A 21,893-nucleotide genomic window follows, 5' to 3' on the forward strand; every position below is an offset into this window, starting at 1 on the left:
TGATTGAATTTAAATCCCTGAATAATAAGTTGGAATATATTCAGCAGAGATTTAACATCGAATTTCCATGCAGTCAATCCACAACTTACAAGACTGTTCTTGGAATCCAGTCAGAAGCGCAGCATCACCCACAGATGCCGAAACCAGAGCACCGCTCTCGGCTGGGCTCTAATCTCTGCTCTGTCTGGATCACTAACAGGTGGAGCAAAGGAATCGGATTCAGAGAAGACAAGAGTTATAATAAGGTGGAACACAGTGAAATGAAAGCAGTGTGTTGAGGCAGGCCTGGTGGGCCAAGGAGAGAAACAGTGGTTAAGGCTGTTCTAGCAAGGAGGCTTGAAATAGAAGGAGAAGAATTGAAGAAAAAATAAACAAATAAAAAAGAAACACTGATTTGGAGGAGGATGAAGGCGACAGATCAGTGGGGAAACTAGGCAAGTCTGGACTTGTTTTAGCAAAGAGACTGGCGTTTGGAGTTAAGAGGATGACAAGGAAGAAAGGTAGCAAAGGCAAACAGCCAGCAGGGGAACTGGGGCTGTTTGGGCAAAAAGAGAAAAGGACAAATCCAGAAAAGCAAGGCACAAAATAAAATGAAACCAATAAAAACAAGAAATATAATTCTTGATTCAGTGATGAAGGAAAGCCATCCTGCCAAGCAGGCTTAAGTCCTTGCTCAAAAGCCCAGAAATGAGCTGATCACCACTAATAACTAATACCAGTGTAAAAACTCACCCTGGAACAGGGAAACTACAGCTTAGAAAGATCTGACTAAATTATGGGTCTTTAAATTGTCCAAGTCTGCTATACTTCATGCAAGGGTACTTAGAGGCCTGGCTAAAGCAGCCGCAGAACTGACACTGGTTGTCTTCGAGGGCTGCTGGGAGGCTGGTGGCATATGAGACAGGAAAAAGGCAGATAAAATGCCTGTTAAAGGGGAAAAACTGCAAAGAGTTGGGCGGGGGTCTGGTTGGCCTAACTTTAATTTGACATGGTTTATCATTGGCAAATTCATATTAATTGTAGAAAATGTGTAAAGTAAACAAATGTAAGCAAACAAACTATCTGTGAGCAACTGTAACTTAACATTTCACACATTGCATAGTAGATGTTTTCCAACAGTTTTTATACTATTATAGAGTAGTTTGAAAGTATTCCTTTTTTGACCCATTCTTTTATTCCTCATTCTTCTCTAAAGTTAGTTCTTTCAATATCAGAGGCCAAGTAGCTTTGCAAGCTAGGAACCAACAGAATGGATGAGGTCCCTTGTTAGATCCCCAGGCTAACTTGGCTAGCAGTGCAGGTCATTTAACACACTGATGAGAGGAGAGAGGGGGACACATTCTGCCCTGTATCCAATGCCTACCTAAACTCACTCCTGTTCTGACAGGGAGAAAGGCTGTTTATCTAATAACGCCTATCTGTGACAGCAAGCACAGGCACCCCCCATTAGTTTGCATGCAAAAAACTAAATCTCTTCTTCTGAGGAAGGACAGAAGATACAAATTCTGTACCACATGTAACCGTGCAGAGGACTGTACTTAGTCATTGCGTTGTACGATGGTAGGCACACAAAACCTGCTGAATCAGCAGAAGCTCCACTCAATATGGGATAACTGAATTCACTTCCAGGTCTTGCCATCAGGCATTCATTCCCACACCTGCGTATCTGGAATTGCTCAATGCCAACAACACAACACTTCAAGCCATAAAGTCACAACTCCGCTGATCATCAAGAATCTTTCAGGTCACCAGAAAATGTGTTGGCAGGCTGGTTTTGGAATATTTAATACATTTATTCACTTTGAAACATGCCTACTTTTACACAACCCCATTAAACACTGCTGTGATTCTTTAAAGAGTTATTCAAGGCCCACTGAAGTAAATGACAGCTTTCCATTGATTTCAGCAGATTTTGAATCGGGCCTAAATTAGAGAAAGAAATGGGGAGAAAATATCCAAAGCAATTTATCTTTTGCATACCCTCACGACAAATGTACTGCTCTTTTCAAGAGAAGTTTATATTTGCTTGTTTGAGTGTGCAAATGGTGCAGTCAAAAATGAGCAAAACGTTCTGCTGACATGAAGCAGGATGGGAGCACGGGGCTCCTCACCGGTAAAGCACACAGCTGCTGAAACCAGTGCGAGGCACTGGGACTGCCTTCCGGGCAGCCAGCACCTCCCTGGCACAAGCAGCGGAAACCCAGGTCACTGGAATATCCTGCAAGACACCTGGAGAAACAGCAAGTTGATGTCACAGTACCAAAGATGAAAACCTAATAATGGAAATTGGAATTTGTATTAAGACTGAATAAAATTTATGAGGTATACTCAAACTTGGCATCAATGATGTTTCTAACCCAGATTTTCATTTGCAGGTAACTTTTAAAGAAAGTAAAGCTTGATTTTAATAACTAAGATTAGGAGAATATTATAAACAAAGAAGTGATTATGATTATTTTTCCCCTCCTCTCCTCTTTTAATTCAGTTTAATTCATTCTCTTTTAATAATTAAAATAATGCTTGCATAAAATCACGTTAAAAGAACATTCACAGCACTCCTATTCTGCTTCTGTGTCTGCCCCACCCTTCATTTCTTTAACAGACCCATTTTCATCACTTTGTGCTGCCCAGCCTCCTGTCAAGCCACCCCGGTGCGCCCAGCCAGAGCCAGTCCCCTGCTCCAGCCTGGCCTGGGGCAACTGGAAGCACCCAGGACCGGGGACCTGGTGCGTTATCCAAAGCAGGTTCATTTGTTCTTTGGGACTGTCATACAACCAGTCCAGCTGTGACTGGAAGCTCTTGGAGATTCCAGCATGTTCACAGCACAGGATCTTCAGACATTTCAGTTACTAAAATCAAAGCCTGTGCATTTTTCCAAGGCTTATTACTTGGCTAGACTTGGGAGAATTTTCAGAGGGAACAGCTAAAGGCACATCCCTGATGCAAATTCATGCAAAACAAAATTTAGTTCCCTCTCCAAAGCGTGGGAAATGAAGCTGCTCAGTGAAAGGTCAGAACTTTTGAAAACAGGCAAAAATTTTTCCCCACTAAACTCATTCTTAGAAATCTAGGATTCATTTTGTCCATGTTTTTCCAAAATTCTGAGCAAAGCAAACAGCTGGAATGCAAATTTTTAGATGAAACTTTGCCAAGTCAGCAGGAGGAAGAGTGCGTTGTAACTGAAAGCACCAACCACCTCGCAACATGAAGTTAGTCATCTGTTCTTTAAATTTGAGCCAAAACCGCGTGTTCATGGGCTGCGTCTGGCCTGGAGGGCAGGTACCTCCAGGGCTCCCTCCCAACCTGCGCATTCGCTGCCCAGACCCTTCCCCAGCGCAGGGAACCCAGCGGCGCGGGCCACGAGGCTCGCCAGCCCGCTCGCCAAAGCTGCTTGCCCTGGATGCTCGGGTGCGGGTCCCAGTTTTCGCAGCTCATCCTGCACTGTGCATAGAGGCAGCAAGTCCACCTGCAGACTTGAACAGCACTGCTAGTACGAGTCTGGCCCTCTGCATGCTTGGACTTGCACCTTAACACTGAATGAAGCCAAATGAGACAGTATCAGACTGTGCAAAACCCTCATAGGCAAATGCATAAGTAAATTAGCATTTTCTCTCATCACTTGTAAATAGGTGGAAGATCTTTTATGCAGCTTTTTTTTCCCACTTGAAAGTACATTTCTAAGTCAAAAGCTTCTATTCTGGTCAACATGGACCTCTATTTTCTAAGTGTATGCTCGAATTATTTTTCCAAGTTTTAACTTGAAAATATTTAAGTTTTTTAAAATTTTCACTTGTAAGTGCACACCATTTGGAAACTTTTCTACTTTTTCAATAATACCAGATCATGAATCTTCTGCAAAATGCAAAGCACACAAATTAGAAATCCTTTAGAATATGTTTCTTCATTAAAATATATTCAGCTTCTACCTGATGCTGCTTCATTCCAGACATCAAATGCTGCTAAGGAAACTTATTTCTGAGAGAAGAATCCTATTAACAAGTCTCTGCACAACAGGAAAAGCATCCAGGAAATTAGTACCCCTGTGATTTTTGAAGAAAATAATTATGTAGCTTATTTAAATGAATAGTAGGATTCAAAAACTACCACTGAAGAGAGCATAAGTATAAAGCCACATTGTAACACATCAAAACTATTTTTGTCCTGTAACTCCAGCATATTCTGAACTATGAAAGGATTCTTTTTTACCATTGCAACAGTATCAGTTAGATAAAATCATTTTTAAAATCTCTTCTATCGGCAGACAATAGTACATTATCCAGCAGTATACCTTTCCTTTAATACCACAGGAATGATTAGAGGCAACATACCCAAGAAACACCACAAAAAACTTACTTTTTCAGCCATGACTGTCTAAAATAAGAAACGAGGGCTGCATTGTATTGACAACGTTAGTTTCACGTAGTAATTCAAATAACAGGTTTTGAAAATGCTTCTTTGCAAATTTTTCAAACATCTTAAAGGCCCATGAACTTTAGATTGCTTTGCTGCATTCAGACGATCTCCCCCCCGGCATCCCCAACTTCATCTACCTCCGTAAATCTCCATTCACCTTCTCAAAGGCAAATGACTCCCAGCCGGACCCACGCGTTCACGGTGATTAGCGCCGAGCCCGCAGCGCGGCTCATCGCCGGGAGCGTCCGCCGGCCCCGGCCGCAGCGGCCCCCCGAGCCGCGGCCCAGCGGGTACCTGAAGCTCCGCGCCCCGCTGCGGCCGCCGCCGCCGCTCCGCCCGGGCGCAGCATCCTCCTCGTGGCCGGCCGCGCCGCGGCGGGGCTCCTGCGGGCTCCGCGGCTGCCCGCTGCCGCTGCCCTGCCCCGGGGGAGGCGCCGGGGTGGGGTTTGGCTGACGGCCCCGCAGCTCCGGCCTCCGCGGAGCGGCGCGACCCGGCGCGGAAGGGGGAGAAGGCGCCCGCGGAGCGGCCGCGCCCGGGAGCGCCTTCCTCGCGGGGAGCCCTGGTCACCATTTAGCCCTTTTCTCGCTCCGGGTCACATAAGGACGTGCACCTTAACCGTATCCAACGATAATTCAAAATAAACAAAACCCCGGCAAAACACAAGTTTCCCAATTCCTACCTTATAGCCAGCACTGCATCCTACGGCAGAGCCGATGTGAGAATGACCAAAACTACTATTACACTTAGAACCATAAACACATTCCTGAGAAAAGTCAGGGCTGCTGTGCTGCAGCTTATCCCCCTGGTATGCAGTTTCAGACGATGCTTGAGGTGGCAGCAGCAGGCTCCCCATTTTCCTGGGTTTTTAATTCTTCAGAGTTTCTGTTCCTCCTCAGCCTGCAAATGAGAATTTGCTAGACAGGAAAATATGACAAGAAAGCAGGAAGGGATAGTAGCAAGCCTAACAAAGTTAGGAAGGTCTCAGCTTTCCACACCAGTACAGCAAGGCAAGAGGAGCAATATCTAGTGAAAGACCCCAGTTTGCTAGTTTTTTAGAGTTGGTTCTGAACTTTTCCATTTTATTCCTTCCTTCTGAAAAAAAGGAAGAGGGATAACTCCTGCAAACCTATCTGCATGTTTAACCAAAGGAAAAAAAAAAAAAAGGAAGATGACTCAGTGCTACTCACTCTGCCCATATACATTAGATAAAAATTCAACTTTTCACTAAGCTTTTCTAGAGAACTATGGCATTTAACATGCATCTGACTATAGTATTGTGCAATTTCACATTACACCTCAGCTGAGCTAACTGTGACACACTGGTAAAAGCAGCAGAGTTGTTGGCTCTTACCCTCTCTCTCCTTAACAGAAAGGATGTATTTGGCAGCCCCACAACTTTATATTGGGTGTGCAGCTGGGAATGAGTCAGTACAGCTCGCAGAGCAGGTGAAAACTATTCCACCAGAGCAAGGAAACAGGCAAGAGCATATGGCTGAAGGCAAGGAGGAGAAAGCAAAAATCATACGTGGTAGCGATAGTCCTCCGTTGAACTGGGTTAAATGTATCACGAAAATTGACCTTAAAGCCGTGTTTTGTGGATATGTGTGTAGCACCTCCCCATAACAGAACTAACATGTGCAAACTAACGATAATTCTGTTGATTAACTTCAGAAGCTTTACTTTAATAAAAATTCTAATACATTAAAAGAGTATCTTGTTCAGGTACCATATGGCCGGTCATATTTGTAAGTATGCACAAAACTTTTCTTCTTAGCTTATTGGTTGTGGTGACTGGAAGCTTATATGTACAATGGCTTTTCAAAGGCCTGTGTAAAATGAGTCCATATGACAGTTTTCACTCTTTGCAGGTAGTTTTCACTCTTTGCATGCTGAACTTCCATATTTTTGCTAATACGGCTATTAGACTTAGAAGCCATACAGCCTATAGATAATGTAACTGGAAGTATCGCTCTAACACAGGATCCCTCCACGAGCCTTGCACTGGTATGGTAGCTGTTTTCTGCAGCTGTCATTTCTTTTTGGAGAATGAGCTCTCATTTTCTTTTAAAGAATATCGTATTACAACAAGGGGAAACCTATTAGATTCCATATGATACTTGCTTAGCAGGCTAATATTGAGAGTGACATACTTCAACACTGAATATCTACATTCTTCCCCAGTCATCACAGATGATGAAAAGTAATGTGTAAATGAGTTGCAAATTAAACTCTTGATACAGAAGAGCTGTAAGAAAGCACTTCAGAAGAATGTACCTTCGCTGTTGTAAAACTGAAGAGGTTTGACAAAGAGACCACACGGATACCTAAGTGGGCACCAGTAGTTTAACTGCAAAGGCAAAACTGGGCTCATTTTCAGCGGCTGAGTAGGACTGCCAGGTTGCTCTTTACTAATCATTTGTTTTCACAACAGGATGAAGTAAAACTTTTCTCATGCTGCCACCTATTAAGCCACTAAACTCATCTACTAAATGAACCAAAAAACTGGTTACCCTGTCAAGAACATTTATTAAATCGAGTTATACAAAGTGTCCTCAAGGTCATTTCTCCTCAGTGTTATTACACAGTCAGTTTACAGCAATGCCCTGTAAGATGGCAGGAAAGTCGTATGTCCAAAGGAATGGCAGCAGGAACTATACCATGATTCCAGCTTGGCACTAACTCCCTGTGTGTCCTCTGAGAAGATATTACGTTTGTCTAGTCCATGTGTACAGTGAAATCAATACACATACCAACCTGTTTTGTGTATCAGTTAATATTTTGTAGCTCTTGAAAGAGTTACTTATTTTTACAGACATGTAAATAGTACAGCAAACCAGAGATGAGGTTTTACTTCGGTTAGAATCTCTTTGTCCCATATAGAATGCATGAGATACTCAAACGTGAGAAGTTTAGTAAAAGCATACTTCCATAAATCTAGAATTTATTTTCATAAATCTAGAAACCCCACGAAGAAGAACTCAAAAAGACTGTTAGATCATTTTCACTCACTGTTGTGCCTCTGGCAAGAGAATAAAACATAATACCATTATGTGACAATCCATAGTATGTCTGGTCCCCCCAGCTTGACAAGGATATGGCAGAAGACAGTCTTTTCCCTCTAAGATAGAAAGAGGCCATAGGTGCCAGTTACAAAAACGAAGGGGTGGGAGAGCTGTCTTGCCCCAGCCTTCTGCCACTGCACAGGGCACAGTTTGGAGTCCAGTTGTCCTCACAGAAACAGAAAGGGGGAGACACCATGGAGGAGGGATATCTCTCCCCCGAACCCTCTTTGCTGTCCTCATTCTTGACATCCCCACAGAATACGTGGCTGGTGTTGATAAACTGGCTGTAGCTGCCCAAGCACTCACTCATCACCTCTCTCTTCTCTTCCCTGGTGCTGGGGCTACCTGCTGGCAGTCTTGGGGGGGAAGGCCCTGTATCAGAGTCCTTTCTTCTGGAGGCAGCACACATAACCTTGTACAGCACAAGGCTCATCTCCTTCCCCTTCTCACCTTCATCAATAGAGTCAACCAACGGGAAATGATCTTACCTGATCCTGATGCTTGGAGGACCGTGGTGGGCATGTGAACAAGAAAACAGCCCCTCCTGGGCATATCCTTCTCATGTAGGTTGTTCCCTTGCCTGAGGAACTGAGAAAATTACAACTCTCAAACATTGCATTATTTTAGGTTCTAAAACCTGATTACAGTGGAAAAAACAATGTTCCATCAACTCTCTAAAGTGCCTTGTTACTGCTGGTGGCTTCTTACCTATCTATTACAGTAATGTCCTGCAGACACCAAACAAAACTTGAGACAGTCACAATCTTGGTTGTGTGTCTAGCTGTGTATATATGTTTCAAATCCTTATAAACCTATCATTATCCTAGTGCCTGAATGATTCATAACGTTTAATATAGAGCACCCCTGGAAGGTAAGGGAAATAGCAGTATACACTGCCAAATCCCACTCACGGAGTCAGCTTCCATTGCTCACTCCTTAAATATTCAAATATTCATTCCTTAAATATTCAAACAAGATCTTCATGCTGTCTCTGATGCAAACAACAGCAATGCTTTGTTGTAATCTTCTTTAAATCCTGAAAACTCTGCTCTTCCACGATGCCCACAAGAACAAGATAACTATTGATTGCTGATATGCTAAGTCCTTTCTCTTGTCTTATGTTTGTTTTATAAACTCTTTGGGTAGTTTATTCTGTGTTTGTGCAGCACTCAGGAAAATGGTCTCATGGTCCACTAGGGAAACTCCTAGGTGCTATAAATGATGATAATAAACTGATGGGAAATTGAAATATAAAGAAAATAAATGATATACATAAAGCACCACAGGTAGAAGGACAGAGAGTCTGCAAGAAAAAAAGGGAATTCATGAACTTCCACAGCTTTTGTCTATATAATTATTAGGTTTCACTCTGTTCCAAAATCTTTAGGAAGGCTGGAAACGTGTGTTCCATGGGACAATTATGAAAATAACGACTGGGAAAAATCCCATACAATGTGCATGTGAACAACAGCTCAAATGGCAGGCTTCACATTATATAGACCGTGGAGACTCGTATAATAATCTGGTAAGAGAAGGCAGTTAGGAACAGAATGACAGACAGGGCCCATTCTTCTGACTGTCATCAGTTTAAGGTATTGCTAGTGCTGCCAAAGAAATAAAAAGGGGCTAACTTAACCATAAGCTATTATCACTGGTGATAAAGAAAAAAAGTCCTCGTTTTATACTACAGTAATAAAATCAGCAGTACAGAGGTTATTAGCTCTGATTGCGTCTTGTTGAATAATGACATATGTTTATATGCATCAGTTCTTTAAAATATTTTGTTTGATCTTTTTGGTTTATGGTAGCAAGGAGCTGTTCTAAGTAACAGGAAACATTTCTTCTTTTTAAGCACACATTTCTTTAGAAATTGTTACAGTTCACATCTGTATAGCAGACACCTAACTCAGCTGTTACCATGAGTGTGCAGTTAGCTGTTTCTGCAACATTATTAAGGGACCCTGCAGAGAGCAGCTGATACTTCTTGTGTTTCAAAGTCCACTGAATCCATTCAGTGAGCCAAAATGAAAACTCTCTGTTTATCAGGGCATAACAGCTATACCTGTGATTAATGCTTTTTCTGCCTTGTGGAAACAAACAAACGTCATTACCTAACTGCAGAGCAAAGCCACACATTCTTCAGCTCTGTTTCATAGGAATTTAAAAATTATTTTTAATTCTGGTGGTATGAACCAGGTACCCACTCAACGTTTCCCAGAAAAAAAAAGGGAAAACATAGTTTCTGCTGCAACAATCTTACGATTAATAATATATAGAATAAATATTGAAGATATATAAAACATTAGAAAATCAAACAATCTAATAATTGTATGGATTTTAAAGAGACATTACCACACTAATCTGCTTGGACATTGTGTTTTACTAAACAAAAATCTTTAATAGAGCAAATGCTTGTGCAAATAAGCAACTACCTACATCAGCAAGTACTCTTCGTTTGAGTCAGAATCTTCGCTTGAATATAATTATGCCATTTATAACTTTTCAGGAAATGTGTTCAAATATTGAGAAACCTGAAGTCTAACAAAAAGCCATGGTTTGGATGATAAGCTGGCTTTGGCAGTGAGTTGGGCTTAGAGGGCTCTCTCTTTTCTCTCTCATTCTCTTTCCTGGCCCTGCAGGCTTCAGTTTTGCAAATACATATTGCTGTGACTGTGCTAGATCTCTTTTCACTTGTTCCATGAACTTTTCAGTCTACTTAGGTACAATTTTCAAAAATTAAATGTTTAAGAATCCTCTAATCAATGCTGTGTATATATAAAAATATGTAAGATTATTTTGGCGCCACCATACAGAATGATACTTAAAGATCTACTATGGCTTTAGCATCCAGAAGTACCACTCATGTCTTGTTAAGACAGGCATTATTCGAGATAGGCATAATTGTTCTCAGTTTGTCAGGTGGTTTCAATGAGGTAAAGCAAATATTCACTTTTTTGTTGGATTATTTTCCTGTCATTTTAGCCCCCTGAATGGACTCCCCACAAGATCTGATAAGATCAAAGATCAATGCAAAGGAGAGAGCAGGAATGCACATTTGGTTTGTGGAAGAGGGTAGTATTAGAGGGCAGCTTAAATTGCCATGGAACAGCAGTAAGTGTAGTTATGTTTGTCATGTAGTCACGTTTGTCTGAAACTAATATAAAGTGGGACTAATTCAGACCCACAAGGGAGGAACAGATGGACTTGTTTGGAGCAAGCATGCTTGACTGAAGGATATATTTTTAAAATGAATGAAAATATATGTCACCTTACCCAAAAGAGTTTAAACAGAGCTGACCTTAGAAGTGACAGTATCCCTCTGCTATGACAATCAAACAGACTTTAAGAAATCTAACGAAAAAGGTTGTATCATTTCACATTATAGATTGTTATCTGAATTAACCTTCTCTCCCAAATGAAAGAATGCCAGGCTGACATTTTTGTAAGTTAATTAAACATTCTCTGAGTAAGCACTCCTTACTTTGAAGCCCTAAGATGTGAAAGGTAGATTATGGGTGACATTTCACTACATTATTGATAGCATAGCTCTAATTAAAAACAACTGACAAGAAAGCAGGTTTTCTCATGTATTTTCCTAATTAAATAAAATGAAAAACCATCCCTTTAGTCATGTCCAGTAGCAAGACTCTCTGAGTATTCATGATGTAATCGATATTACTCCACTGGAGGTCTTTTAGAGCACATTCCACAGATAGCTGGTAGTGACTGAAGAGCACTCTGCATTTTTGGATGCCTACCTCAGACTGGAGGTAAATGTGTGCTGCATAAGGAATGAAAAGGAATCCGAGGGTACTATAGTTACAGTTACTTCTGTCGTAGGTGGATATTACCTCTACAGAGAAGTGAAATGTGAGAGACATTTTAACAGCAAATGAAGATTAGTTTCATTCTTTCTTCATTAGCTTACTGAATGCTATTGCTGAGATTTTCTTAATGGTTAATATTGAGTATCAAAATTTCTGCAGATGAACATGAATTTCGTCAGAATAGCCAATAATTTGTCTCCTCAGCTCCCCCTAGAGGCTGGTAGATAAACACTCTTGTTTTGTGATTTACCACGTTAAGAAGGTAAACCCTGAGAACAAGGATTTTGTTTACAACTTGCTTTCATGTGCCAAGTCTCTAGCTTGAATGCAAACAAGCGTGTGGGTTCAGCAGCCAGCTGTAGATCTTTCTCTTTGCTTTCTAATCAGAAAGAAACCTCCCTCCCATTCCACAGCTGCAACATATATAAGGGATCAGGCCTGGGTGCTCTTTTTTTCTTGAATATTTTAGGGGAGGTGTTTTTTTACTGCAGCCCTAAAGAGCATGGAGAGTCCTTGGAGAATTTGTGTTTGTTTCTATTGCTGTATCCACTGGCTTTCTTCTTGCATCCAGTGTTCCCCCCACTCCAGGGATCGTGTAGCATCTGACAAGACCTCGGGGTTACTGGTAGCTCCTGAGGACAATGCCAGCAAGCTAAATCCATTATTGCGGCTTCCAAAAGGTGTGAGACGTGGATATGCCCTCCTGCCTCCCCTTCTCAAGGTGTTGTCTGACCAGGGACACCAGAATTGGGAAACTGAGACTCCTAGGCTACAGCCAGACTCCAGAGCCCTTAGGTACATGAAGAGGCTGTATAAGATGTCTGCTACCAAGGAGGGAATCCCAAAGGCCAACAAAAGTCACCTCTATAACACTGTTCGACTCTTCACTCCGTGTTCGGAATGCAAGCACCGCCACAGGGACCTGCTGAAAGGTAGGTGTGGAGTGACTCAAGTTGGAAAGTTTAACTGGGGAGCTTTTCCATGTGTTCTGCACTTGCAGTGTAATAGGAAAATATCTTGCTCCTTTAGAGGTTTTAACTATGCTAACCTTAATGGCTCTTCTCTTAAACTGTAGAGTTTTTTCATAACCTGCTTTTCCTTGAATAGCATTAGACATAGGGTTCTCCACAGTTTGGGAATCCAAATAAAAATAGTACTATGGTTAAGATCACATTGACATTTTAGCCTAACTCATCTCATTATGAGACAAAGAGAATTCTGCAAACAGTTTTAAGTAAAGTAAGAAAAGGGGAATAAATGTCCAGGAATCATGTTTCTGTCTACTGTTCACTTTTGTTTTTTGAAGGTGATGAAAACTCAGCACTGTAATTAGATTTGTAACAAACTGTTGAGAATCCCGTTACAAGATGACTTTTGTCCTTGCATTGTACTTTTGCTAGGGAAGAATTATAACCTAAATGTGTAAACACACATAAATGAAGAATAGAACTTTTTGTAAGTTGGTTTCAGGACTGACAAACTAACATAGCTAGGCAGTTCACTTACTCACCATGTTTTCACGGTTTTCTTAAATCTGGTCTGATCACAGCAATGGCAACTAGAAATCCTTGGCCTTTAATTCTGCTTGTATGATTGCAGACAAGTGATCTGAGTCTTCCTGATTTGGATTTCTTCACTTGGAAAGCCAGATAACCTAAGACACAAACATACTTCTGCACAGTAAAGGCACTCTGAGGTTCAGCTAAAAAACACTCATTACGGAAAAATACAAACGAATCAATGTTCATAACTAAAACTTCCTAGCACAGCATAATCTACTGTTTTAGAAATACATTATTAGTTAACAATTAATCTCATGATTGTATATCCTCAATATAGTAATAATTAAAGTAGTAGTCTGATTATTCAAGTTATTCAAATTCATGATTTTATTTAAAAAACTTAATATAGGAAAAAGATATGAATTTACCATGCTCTACAGAGCCCTAACCTGATTTTTGATTCTTTGGCCTATATAGGTTTGAAGACCCCTTAATGTGCTCATGAAGAATTTCTAATTTACAGAAAAAGTACAGTGGTGAGCAGTATGAAAAGCAACATATTAAATATATGCTATATCCACAGCTGGAATACAGGCCAGAAAATGGGCTCATTGGTCTCAAAATAAGATGGAAATTGGATAAAATTCAAAGAAACCCCCAAAATTCTTAATATCATGGGAAAAGATAAGAACAGTGCATCTTACAGTAGAGGTGCCTTCAAAAATAGTTTGGAAGTTCTGGTTCTGTTTCACAAAAGAAGAGCAAAGCTGCAGCCATGAAATGATACAATTTATTTAAAAAAATAGCACTATTAAATTGCTGCTTTGTTATTACTTAGGCTTACTGTCAACTACTGGGGTCGAGAGATTTGAATAGGAGGAATACATGAATAGGAAAAACAACTAGAGTTAATGACAAAAAGTTCTGAAAACATTCACTTTACAATTGTAGCTATTTCATTTCATGGCTTCATGTATAATCTAAGTGTCTAGTTCCTGTTTTCCCATACTGATACTGTTGAAAGGCAACTGCTAACTCACTTGCTTTTCCACTGTTTCTTAAGTAAATTACTCCTACCCATTGAAATCTTGGGTTTTCTTGTTTTTATTGCATTTTCTTAACTTTTAAATCTTATGTTCATGGCTGATGTAGAAACTCAATACAATAAAAATAAGGATGGGCATCTCAGCTGGTTTCTTCTTCTACTGACTTCTTTCTATTTATTCACTAGACTAGAGTATTTATGCCATGGTGGCAAATTAAGATATACTAATTCTACAAGATTTTGTTTCTCCCTTCTCAGGAGACCTTCACTCGGTGGATTTGCTCTTCAACCTGGATCGTGTTACTGCTCTAGAGCACTTACTCAAGTCTGTCTTGCTCTATTCCTTTGACACATCAGTTCCCACTTCTTCTGCCACTACATGCATGTGCCATTTATCTATTAAGGAGTATGATTTTTCTAGCCAAGTGTGTCCAAGCGTTTCACACTCCATAGCTTTTAGTTTGCACATTGAATTTAGAAAACGCAAGTGGGTTGAGATTGATGTGACTTCTTTTCTCCAGCCTCTAATTGCTACTAACAGGAGGAATATTCATATGGCTGTGAACTTCACTTGTCTGATGGGTGATCCACAACATAACACTACACAGGAGAATTCCATTAATGTAGCACTGGTTCCCCCTTCCCTCCTTCTTTACCTAAATGATACCAGTGAGCAAGCTTATCACAGGTGGAACTCACTTAGACATAGAAGGAAAATCCCAGTGTGGCCCAGGCAAAGGAACAATCCGCTTGCTGATCCTATGGATGACCAAGGAAAAGAAAATATACAGAGTAAAAGGGCTTCTCGACGTCGAAGAGATGAGAATTTGAAAGAAGCTCCAGCAGCACCACCTTATAATTTGAGTGAATATTTCAAACAGTTTCTGTTTCCTGAGAACGAGTGTGAGCTTCACAACTTTCGTCTAAGTTTTAGCCAACTAAAATGGGACAAATGGATAATAGCACCTCATAGATACAGCCCTCAGTACTGCAAAGGTGACTGCCCAAGAGTAGTTGGGCATCGTTATGGCTCTCCTGTGCATACAATGGTACAGAACATAATCTATGAGAAACTGGACTCATCTGTTCCAAAGCCCTCTTGTGTTCCTGCTGAGTATAGTCCATTGAGCGTCTTAACCATAGAGCCCGATGGTTCTATAGTTTACAAAGAATATGAAGATATGATAGCTACTAAATGTACTTGTCGGTAGTGGGTGAATCCTAATTTGTTTTCTCTTGGTTCTGGGTGTGGTTTTTTTTCATTTTCAAAGTAATTTGTAATTCTGATCAACTGAATAGCATTTGTGTAGTTCTAATAGCTCTTTATGATCAGTTAGGATTTAGCATGGGGTTAGTAGAAGGTATTCACATAATAGCACTTATTTTTGTAGCCACTCAGCCTTTCTAGAATGTGAAATTAAATGTAAATAATAGTTTTTACTGGAATAATTTTGCATTTAAAATGTGGAAGTGGTTTCAACTACCAGATATCTATTTTAAGCAGTTTTGTTATAGATTTAAAAAAAAAGGAATAAATGCCTATCATGCATACCACTTATGTTTGATGCCTGTGCTTAGTCTCCCTCTATATAAAGAAATCTTCTATACAACATTTTTGGGAAGTATCTAGGAAGAGCAGGCAGTCTTTAATGTTAAAGGTTGCTTTCTCAGCTGCTCATTCTTTTTCTCTAATATATTTCCAATTCCCTCAAAGAATCAGACAACTCTTTCTTACAGTTATGTGTTTAAAAAAAAAAAAAAAAAAAAAGTGAGGGGGGGGGGGGGAAAACCTGTCACACTATTAAGGCTTTCTCAGTAATTGGTGATAAATGTTGTTTGGAGAATATTCTACTTGATTTACCTGGAATTTCAGGACAGCTCTGTGGCAACTTGTAAAAGCTATCTTCTGTTTGAATAAGAACCTGCGCCAGCTTACTGGTGAGCTGTTAAGAATGCTTGATCTATTCTGAGAACAAAATACAAACTGTTCACAGGGTTAGGGTACAGTCCTCTACATGTAAAATTATATTGCCCCATGCTCCTGAATTACAAAGAAGTGTTCAACACTGGTCAGAGATTTAAAAAGGCTTTCAGAAGCCTGTTAAATCAGTTGATTTAAATGCTATTAAATCTTTTAGTAGTCTGAAATTAAATCTGAAGACATATAGGAGCATAGCCTCATTTCCTCCCCCAATAAAAATATAGGTAACTGCCTTAATTCTATGTTTTCACACTAAACCTCTACCATGATTGATTTATTTTCTCCTAGATTTCTAGTTCTAAGGATTTTGTTGAAAGTGCTTGCTTTAGGCTAGGGACCTAACCTGAAAAAGCTGTAGATGCCACTCACATGAAAATAGCTTTGATGGGGACTACATCTATGTATAAAAATAGGAGGAGGTTGAGACAGACTTTTTATTTTTTCAAAACTTGTTCTGTGAGAATAGTCTCTAAGATGATGACTTGCCAATCTATCAGTGCACAGACTGATTACTGAGCAGACCCTAATGTTAGATCTTAATGTGGGCCTGAGCATGCAGGGCTGGAGACACTGTCCTGGCAGAGAGAGGATTAAACCCCAGGGGGTTTCTGTGTGACTTCTCAGTGCATTGATATTACACTGAAACTGTAAAGCTGATAACAGTTTACCTTGTGGAGTGTGAACTAGTCAATGTTTATGTGACACTTCTATAAATTTGAAGTGCTCTGCAGAGATGTAATATTAGCTGGGTAACAGTCATATAACATCTATTTAAATGAAGTTTCTGAGTGAAAATTACAGCAGCTTGGAATTGTTGAACTAAAAATACTGCTTGCTTTGGCTCTAATTGAAGTTGCATTTGAAATACTAAGAGCTCAAAGCAAATACCTTGACTGAGGGCTGGGATTTTTTTTTTTAACTTTAACAATACATTTGATTGGTTTAAGAGAACTTCCTTGCCTAATACCGTGTCACTCCCATTAATTACTTTTAAACAGAGTGAGAATTCAGCTTTATCTATTGGTCTAAAGAATAAAAACAATTATTATTTCTTTAGTGCAAATGATACTTACATGGAAAAGCCTATTTAAGACAAAATGCTTAACTTAAGCTAAAGAAACTGCATTTGGGTCAGCTAAAATCCAAGCACAATTTCAGAAAAATGTAACCTCTGTAACAGATTAAAGGTTTAGACTACATTCTCTAGGATAAACTTACATTTGTACACACCATTGGTCTGCAGTAATACACATTAAGCACAATAAAGGTGCCTTGCTGCAGAGGCATGACAGACAGGATTGATTGCCACAGAAAGGTTACCTGTGCCAGTGGCCTCTTCTGTGAAGATGCTGGGAATTATTTTGTATTTCTGAGCAGTTAATAAATATTCCCTTACCGCTTCTATGGAGTGTTCCAGTTCGTGACTTTTTCCCCACTGTGGCTCTAAACAAAACATTATTTATTCTCCTTTAAAGTGCCTACCCAATGACGTTTCCATTCTTCAGAAGGCCTTTGCTGTAACAAATGGATTACATATTTTGGGGTAGAACACAAGCCAAAACAAACTGTACGATTTGCCAAATTTCATGAATAACACTTGTTTTTAACTGCACAGGATAATTTGCTCAGTATTAAAAAAAAGGTATGAATGCTGAGGGAATCTGGTAACAGTGATAGATACGGTGTGATTTTTGCGTAGTCGATAGGCCTCAACTTTACATAACCTATCCTATCTCCAGTGTTAGTAAATACAATACCTTGGTGGAAATGTTGAAGAAACACAAGTCTGTAATGCAGCTAGTAAAAGGTGCAACGCTGCAGACCTTGGCTCTGCAATGTTCTTGGAAAGTGGCCGACTGTGAAGGGTGTTGGTCAGACCGGAGCGCTCTTGCAGCTGAAGCAGCCAGCCCGCCGGTGCCACACCGCGAGGGGAGGGTGAGGGGAGGGGGCGGCACGGGGCACCGGGGGGTGATTTGGGGCGGGCTGACCCACACTGGATGGTGGGGCCTGACGGAGTGGTGGGTCCTGAGGGACGGGCTGACTGATGGACTGACTGACAGATGGACGGACTGACGGATGGACTGGCTGATGGAGTGATGGATGGACCAACTGACTTACTGATTGGCTGACATGGATTGGCTGATGGACAGACTGACTGATGGACAGACTGGCTGACTGACGGATGGATTGACTGGCAAACTGACGGATGGATGGATGAACTGACTGATGGACTGGCTGAGTGGCGGTTTGGCTGACTGATGAGACTAATGGATGGACCAGCTGACAGACTGATGGACGGACTGACGGAGAGTTTGGCTACCTGGGCATTTGGTTGACTGGCTGACTGACTGGCGAGCCGATCGTTTGTCTGACTTACGGACTGACAGTTTGGCTGACTGACAGAGGGACTGGCTGGCTGACAGATGGGCACACTGACAGCTTGGTTGACTGACGGACTGGCTGCCGGACGAATGAATTGATGGCTTGGCTGACTGCAGACTGATGGACAGACTGATGGTTGAGCTGGCTGACAGAGGGACAGGCTGACAGGGGGCCAGGCTGCCTGAGGACTGACTGTTGGGCTGTCTGACAGGGGGACAGTCTGACAGAGGGACAGTCTGACCGGGGCAGGCTGACAGGGGAACAGTCTGACGGGCACAGTCCGGCAGAGGGGCAGTCTGACAGGGGAACAGTCCGACGGGCACAGTCTGACAGAGGGACAGGCTGACAAGGGCACAGGCTGACAAGGGCACAGGCTGCCTGAGCACCGACCGTTGGGCTCCCGCGCTGAGGGAGCAGCCGGGGGGCGGGGCGGGCGCGTGGCGCCAACGGCTGCGCGCTGCGCCAACAGGCTCCCGCGGCTCCCTGCAGGTGGCGCGCGCCTGCCCGCCGCCGCCGCGCGCCCCGGAAGCGGAAGCGGAAGCGGCGGCGGCGCTGTGAGGCCGGCAGCAAGGTGACCGGAGCGGGCGGCGGCGGGGCCGGGCCGGGGCCGAGCCATGGGCATCCACTTCGGGAACTTGGCGCGGGTGCGGCACGTCATCACCTACAGCCTCTCGCCCTTCGAGCAGCGCGCCTTCCCCAACGTCCTCTCGCACGGGCTGCCCAACGTGTGGCGGCGCTTCAGCTCCCAGGTCTTCAAGGTGGCGCCCCGTGAGTGCGGGAGCCCGGCCGGGCCGGGGCGGGGGGTGGGGGGCCGCCTCAGGACTGCACCGGGGCGGGGACGGTGTCAGGAGCCGCCTCAGGCCTGTCTGGGGCGGGGGGAAATGGTGTCAGGAGCCGCGTTGGGCTCGGGCGAGCCCCCCCGTTTCCCTGGGCCCCGCCATTTCGGGCACAGGAGGCGGCCCGGGCTGCCAGAGCGGTTGTGGCTGCCAAGGATGCCGGGGGGGCTGCCAAGGACGTCCAGGGTCATCAGCTGGACCGCAGCGGCCTTGTGTAGTGTTTGCTTGCCCGCGTGTCCCAAAAGGGGCGTAAGCTCACTAATTCAGGCTGCTCTGGTGGTTAGTGCAGTGCAACTTCTAATTTTTCTTTTCTTTTCAGCCTTTGTGGGAGCCTATCTCCTTTACTCCTGGGGGACACAAGAGTTTGAGAGACTGAAGAGGAAGAATCCTGCTGACTATGAAAACGACCAGTAAACGAGTTATTATGGATATGTTGCCTCACTGTATTATCAATTTCTTGTTACAAAGTGCGTTCACATGACTTAAAAAAAGCTATTAACAGGGAGATAAGTCTTGTCTAATAAACTCTGTCCTCCAACTTTGTGTGCAATTAGTGTCTTGAAATGTTTAAGATGAGTGGCATCAAATGCCAGGCTGGTTCACTCTGTATAGAACGATAGTTGGACTAAAATTCTGTATGCTCATACCTTTTATTTTAGAGCATTTCCAGCCTTTTTGGCTCCTGCTTCTCTGAAACATTTCTCAGTATACTTAATGTTGTAAGGGCTGTTTTTAGCAATAGATGATTTGAAGTAAGGGGTCAGTGATAAGCTCATTGAGCCCTTTATCATTCCATCACTGATCATTTCTTTTTCCTCTTTGCTTGAAATAGGAAATAGGACACGTTCTAGCCTTGATCTCTGTGAAAAACAAATAGTCTATCTGATATTGACCAAGAATAGCATGGGCTGGCTGATGGCTCAGAAGTGAAAGCGGACTTTGACCCTCTATATGGTGACTTGGTTAGCATATTTATTAACGTTAATCAGATGCTAACTGCAATTCTAATGTCTGAATGGGGTTAACAAGCTGGATTAGAAGTTTCTTCTTTGAAGCTACCAGGAGAATTGGTTGTTCTAGCATCTGAAAACGATTTAAATAACTTCGCGTAAAATGATTATTTTCAGTAAGTTTTCCTATTGCCAAATGATCTTTCCAGTAACAAAAAACAAACACTAATACTAGTTTGGTTGTTGTTTTGGCTTCATTTTTTTTATATGGGACTAGGAAATTCAGCCAGTGGCTCTAAGTACATAAAAAACTTTGCTGTTCAAAAGTCCAGAACTTCGGTCTAGCTCCTTTATCTTTTTTTCTTTTCCTCCTTTCTGTCTTGAGCTCTTGCATCAAGCAATGTAACACGTTTATCTCCTTGTCATGCTATTCTCCAGCTGGTACTGGAGATTTGCACAGGGCATATCTTATCCACCGAGAGGGAGTGAAGGTTTTCTGTGTTACTTTCTCCGTGGGCTCATGGGGCTGATTGTCACGCAGACAAAGAATCTTGGCTTCTAGCTGCAGGAAGGTGGAGGGTGGGTATGGAAATCTTGTATTCGAATGCTTTTGGATGCCTATGTATAAAAAGCATATGCTGCCTGAAAAGCCCAATCTAAATGCAGTCCTATGGATGGATGTTCCTGTTGCTTTTGTATTTGCTCTAAGTGCTGTGGGAGGTTAGCATAAACAGAAGCAACGTAACAGCCATCCAGTGCTGCAAGTGGTGCCAGAAGATACTCTGTACTCAAATTTAACTCAGGCTTACTGGTATTTTCTTGGCAGCTTAAGCAAGAAGGGAGTATTAAACGGGCTATTACAAGTGGGAGTTGGCAAAGATGTCTAGAGACATGTTTAGTTAAAAACTCTTACTGGATCCTAATAATATAGGCATAATAAGCAGCTATGGAAGCCGATTTGGAGCCTAGATGATAGCACGTGAAACTGTTATGGTGATAGCTTCAGTCAATACCTCTTTTTAAATGCTTTTCTTCTCAGCAATTCTGTTGAAAGTGAGCGAGCAGCTCGTCCCAGGCTTTCGTATGAGGTCTCTGCCCCTGCGTGCAGACAGCTGAACTATCTGTGAACCAGCTACTAGACTTGTGTAAACAACACGGCACGTTCAGATGGACTGAGACCGCTGGCAGTTCCCCTCCAGCAGCAGCTCAGCCGTCCCGGGCGCTAGCTGCCCGTCTCGCCCCAGCACAACCGCGGCAGGCAGGCGGCAGGCAGGGCAGGCCTGCTTCTGGCTTGGCTTCCGCAGGCAGTGTCCCAATAGTGCTGAGCTGGCACTGCCACCAGCTCCAGGCCTGCCAGGTAGAGCGTGGGATGCAAAACCTGGAACCTCTCTAACCACTAGCAGCACTGGCTCCTGCTGGACATGTATCATTTGCAAGATTGACTGGTGGGTATTTTAGAATCTGAATGTGTTCAAAATTTTTTCAGTCATCTCATTTCTGTTCTCCCTTTGGCAAATGTTGAGGTGACAACAGAAAGAACAGCTTCTTATGGTAAAATTTTTAGAAGCTCCATCTTTGCTGTTGCTTTCAACCTGGTTTGCAAATAATAAGACAACCAGACTGTGCTGGATTTGCACACATGGAAACAAAGCATAATTAGAGCTTTTTACTTTCTTGCACAGAGTAAACAGACTGCTGCTTTCTGCCCTAGAAACTAGTTTCTTGAAAGGGATGTGCAACTGTGAACTGATGCTGTTAGTAACCTCGAAGGCCAGATTGTCCCAGAAACGAAACAACTTTGCTTTTGCCACACCTCCACAAAGCGCTAGTATTACCTAGCCAAAAAAACCCCCCAGCACTTGAAAAACGACGACTCAGAGGGCACTACTGCCAGA

At 42.4% G+C, this 21,893-nt stretch overlaps 3 protein-coding genes across 7 annotated transcripts in view; 2 read left to right on the forward strand and 1 right to left on the reverse strand.

Moving 5' to 3' along the window:
* SHROOM1 (shroom family member 1) overlaps positions 1–5,218 on the reverse strand; it is a 41,132-nt gene extending 35,914 nt beyond the window's left edge. For 2 of the 5 annotated variants that reach the window (XM_064521176.1, XM_064521171.1), the window contains exon 1: positions 4,571–4,856. The gene's annotated coding sequence lies outside the window, so the exon portion shown is untranslated. Of the gene's footprint in view, positions 1–4,550; positions 4,859–5,092 lie in introns of those variants that run through there. The other 3 variants (XM_064521175.1, XM_064521172.1, XM_064521173.1) reach the window with 3 other exon arrangements.
* Positions 5,219–11,804: 6,586 nt separating this feature from the next.
* Positions 11,805–15,109, forward strand: GDF9 (growth differentiation factor 9). The gene is made up of 2 exons (XM_026118151.2): positions 11,805–12,234; positions 14,108–15,109. Exons 1-2 carry the CDS (start codon positions 11,805–11,807, stop codon positions 15,058–15,060), a joined length of 1,383 nt encoding a protein of 460 aa, XP_025973936.1. The 3' UTR covers positions 15,061–15,109.
* Positions 15,110–18,717: 3,608 nt separating this feature from the next.
* LOC112994131 (cytochrome b-c1 complex subunit 8) lies at positions 18,718–19,586 on the forward strand. Its single transcript, XM_026118310.2, has 2 exons — positions 18,718–18,980; positions 19,368–19,586. Exons 1-2 carry the CDS (start codon positions 18,827–18,829, stop codon positions 19,460–19,462), a joined length of 249 nt encoding a protein of 82 aa, XP_025974095.1. The 5' UTR covers positions 18,718–18,826; the 3' UTR covers positions 19,463–19,586.
* The last annotated feature ends 2,307 nt before the right edge of the window (positions 19,587–21,893 follow it).

This window comes from Dromaius novaehollandiae, chromosome 15 (genome assembly GCF_036370855.1).
Source record: "Dromaius novaehollandiae isolate bDroNov1 chromosome 15, bDroNov1.hap1, whole genome shotgun sequence".
In the NCBI taxonomy this organism is placed as follows: domain Eukaryota; kingdom Metazoa; phylum Chordata; class Aves; order Casuariiformes; family Dromaiidae; genus Dromaius; species Dromaius novaehollandiae.

Coding starts and splice junctions, on each gene's coding strand:
- GDF9 (XM_026118151.2), top strand. CDS start 11,805: ATGGAGAGTCCTTGGAGAATTTGTGTTTGTTTCTATTGCTGTATCCAC. Junction 12,235..14,107: donor CCACAGGGACCTGCTGAAAG/GTAGGTGTGGAG, acceptor CTCCCTTCTCAG/GAGACCTTCACTCGGTGGAT.
- LOC112994131 (XM_026118310.2), top strand. CDS start 18,827: ATGGGCATCCACTTCGGGAACTTGGCGCGGGTGCGGCACGTCATCACC. Junction 18,981..19,367: donor GGTCTTCAAGGTGGCGCCCC/GTGAGTGCGGGA, acceptor TTTTCTTTTCAG/CCTTTGTGGGAGCCTATCTC.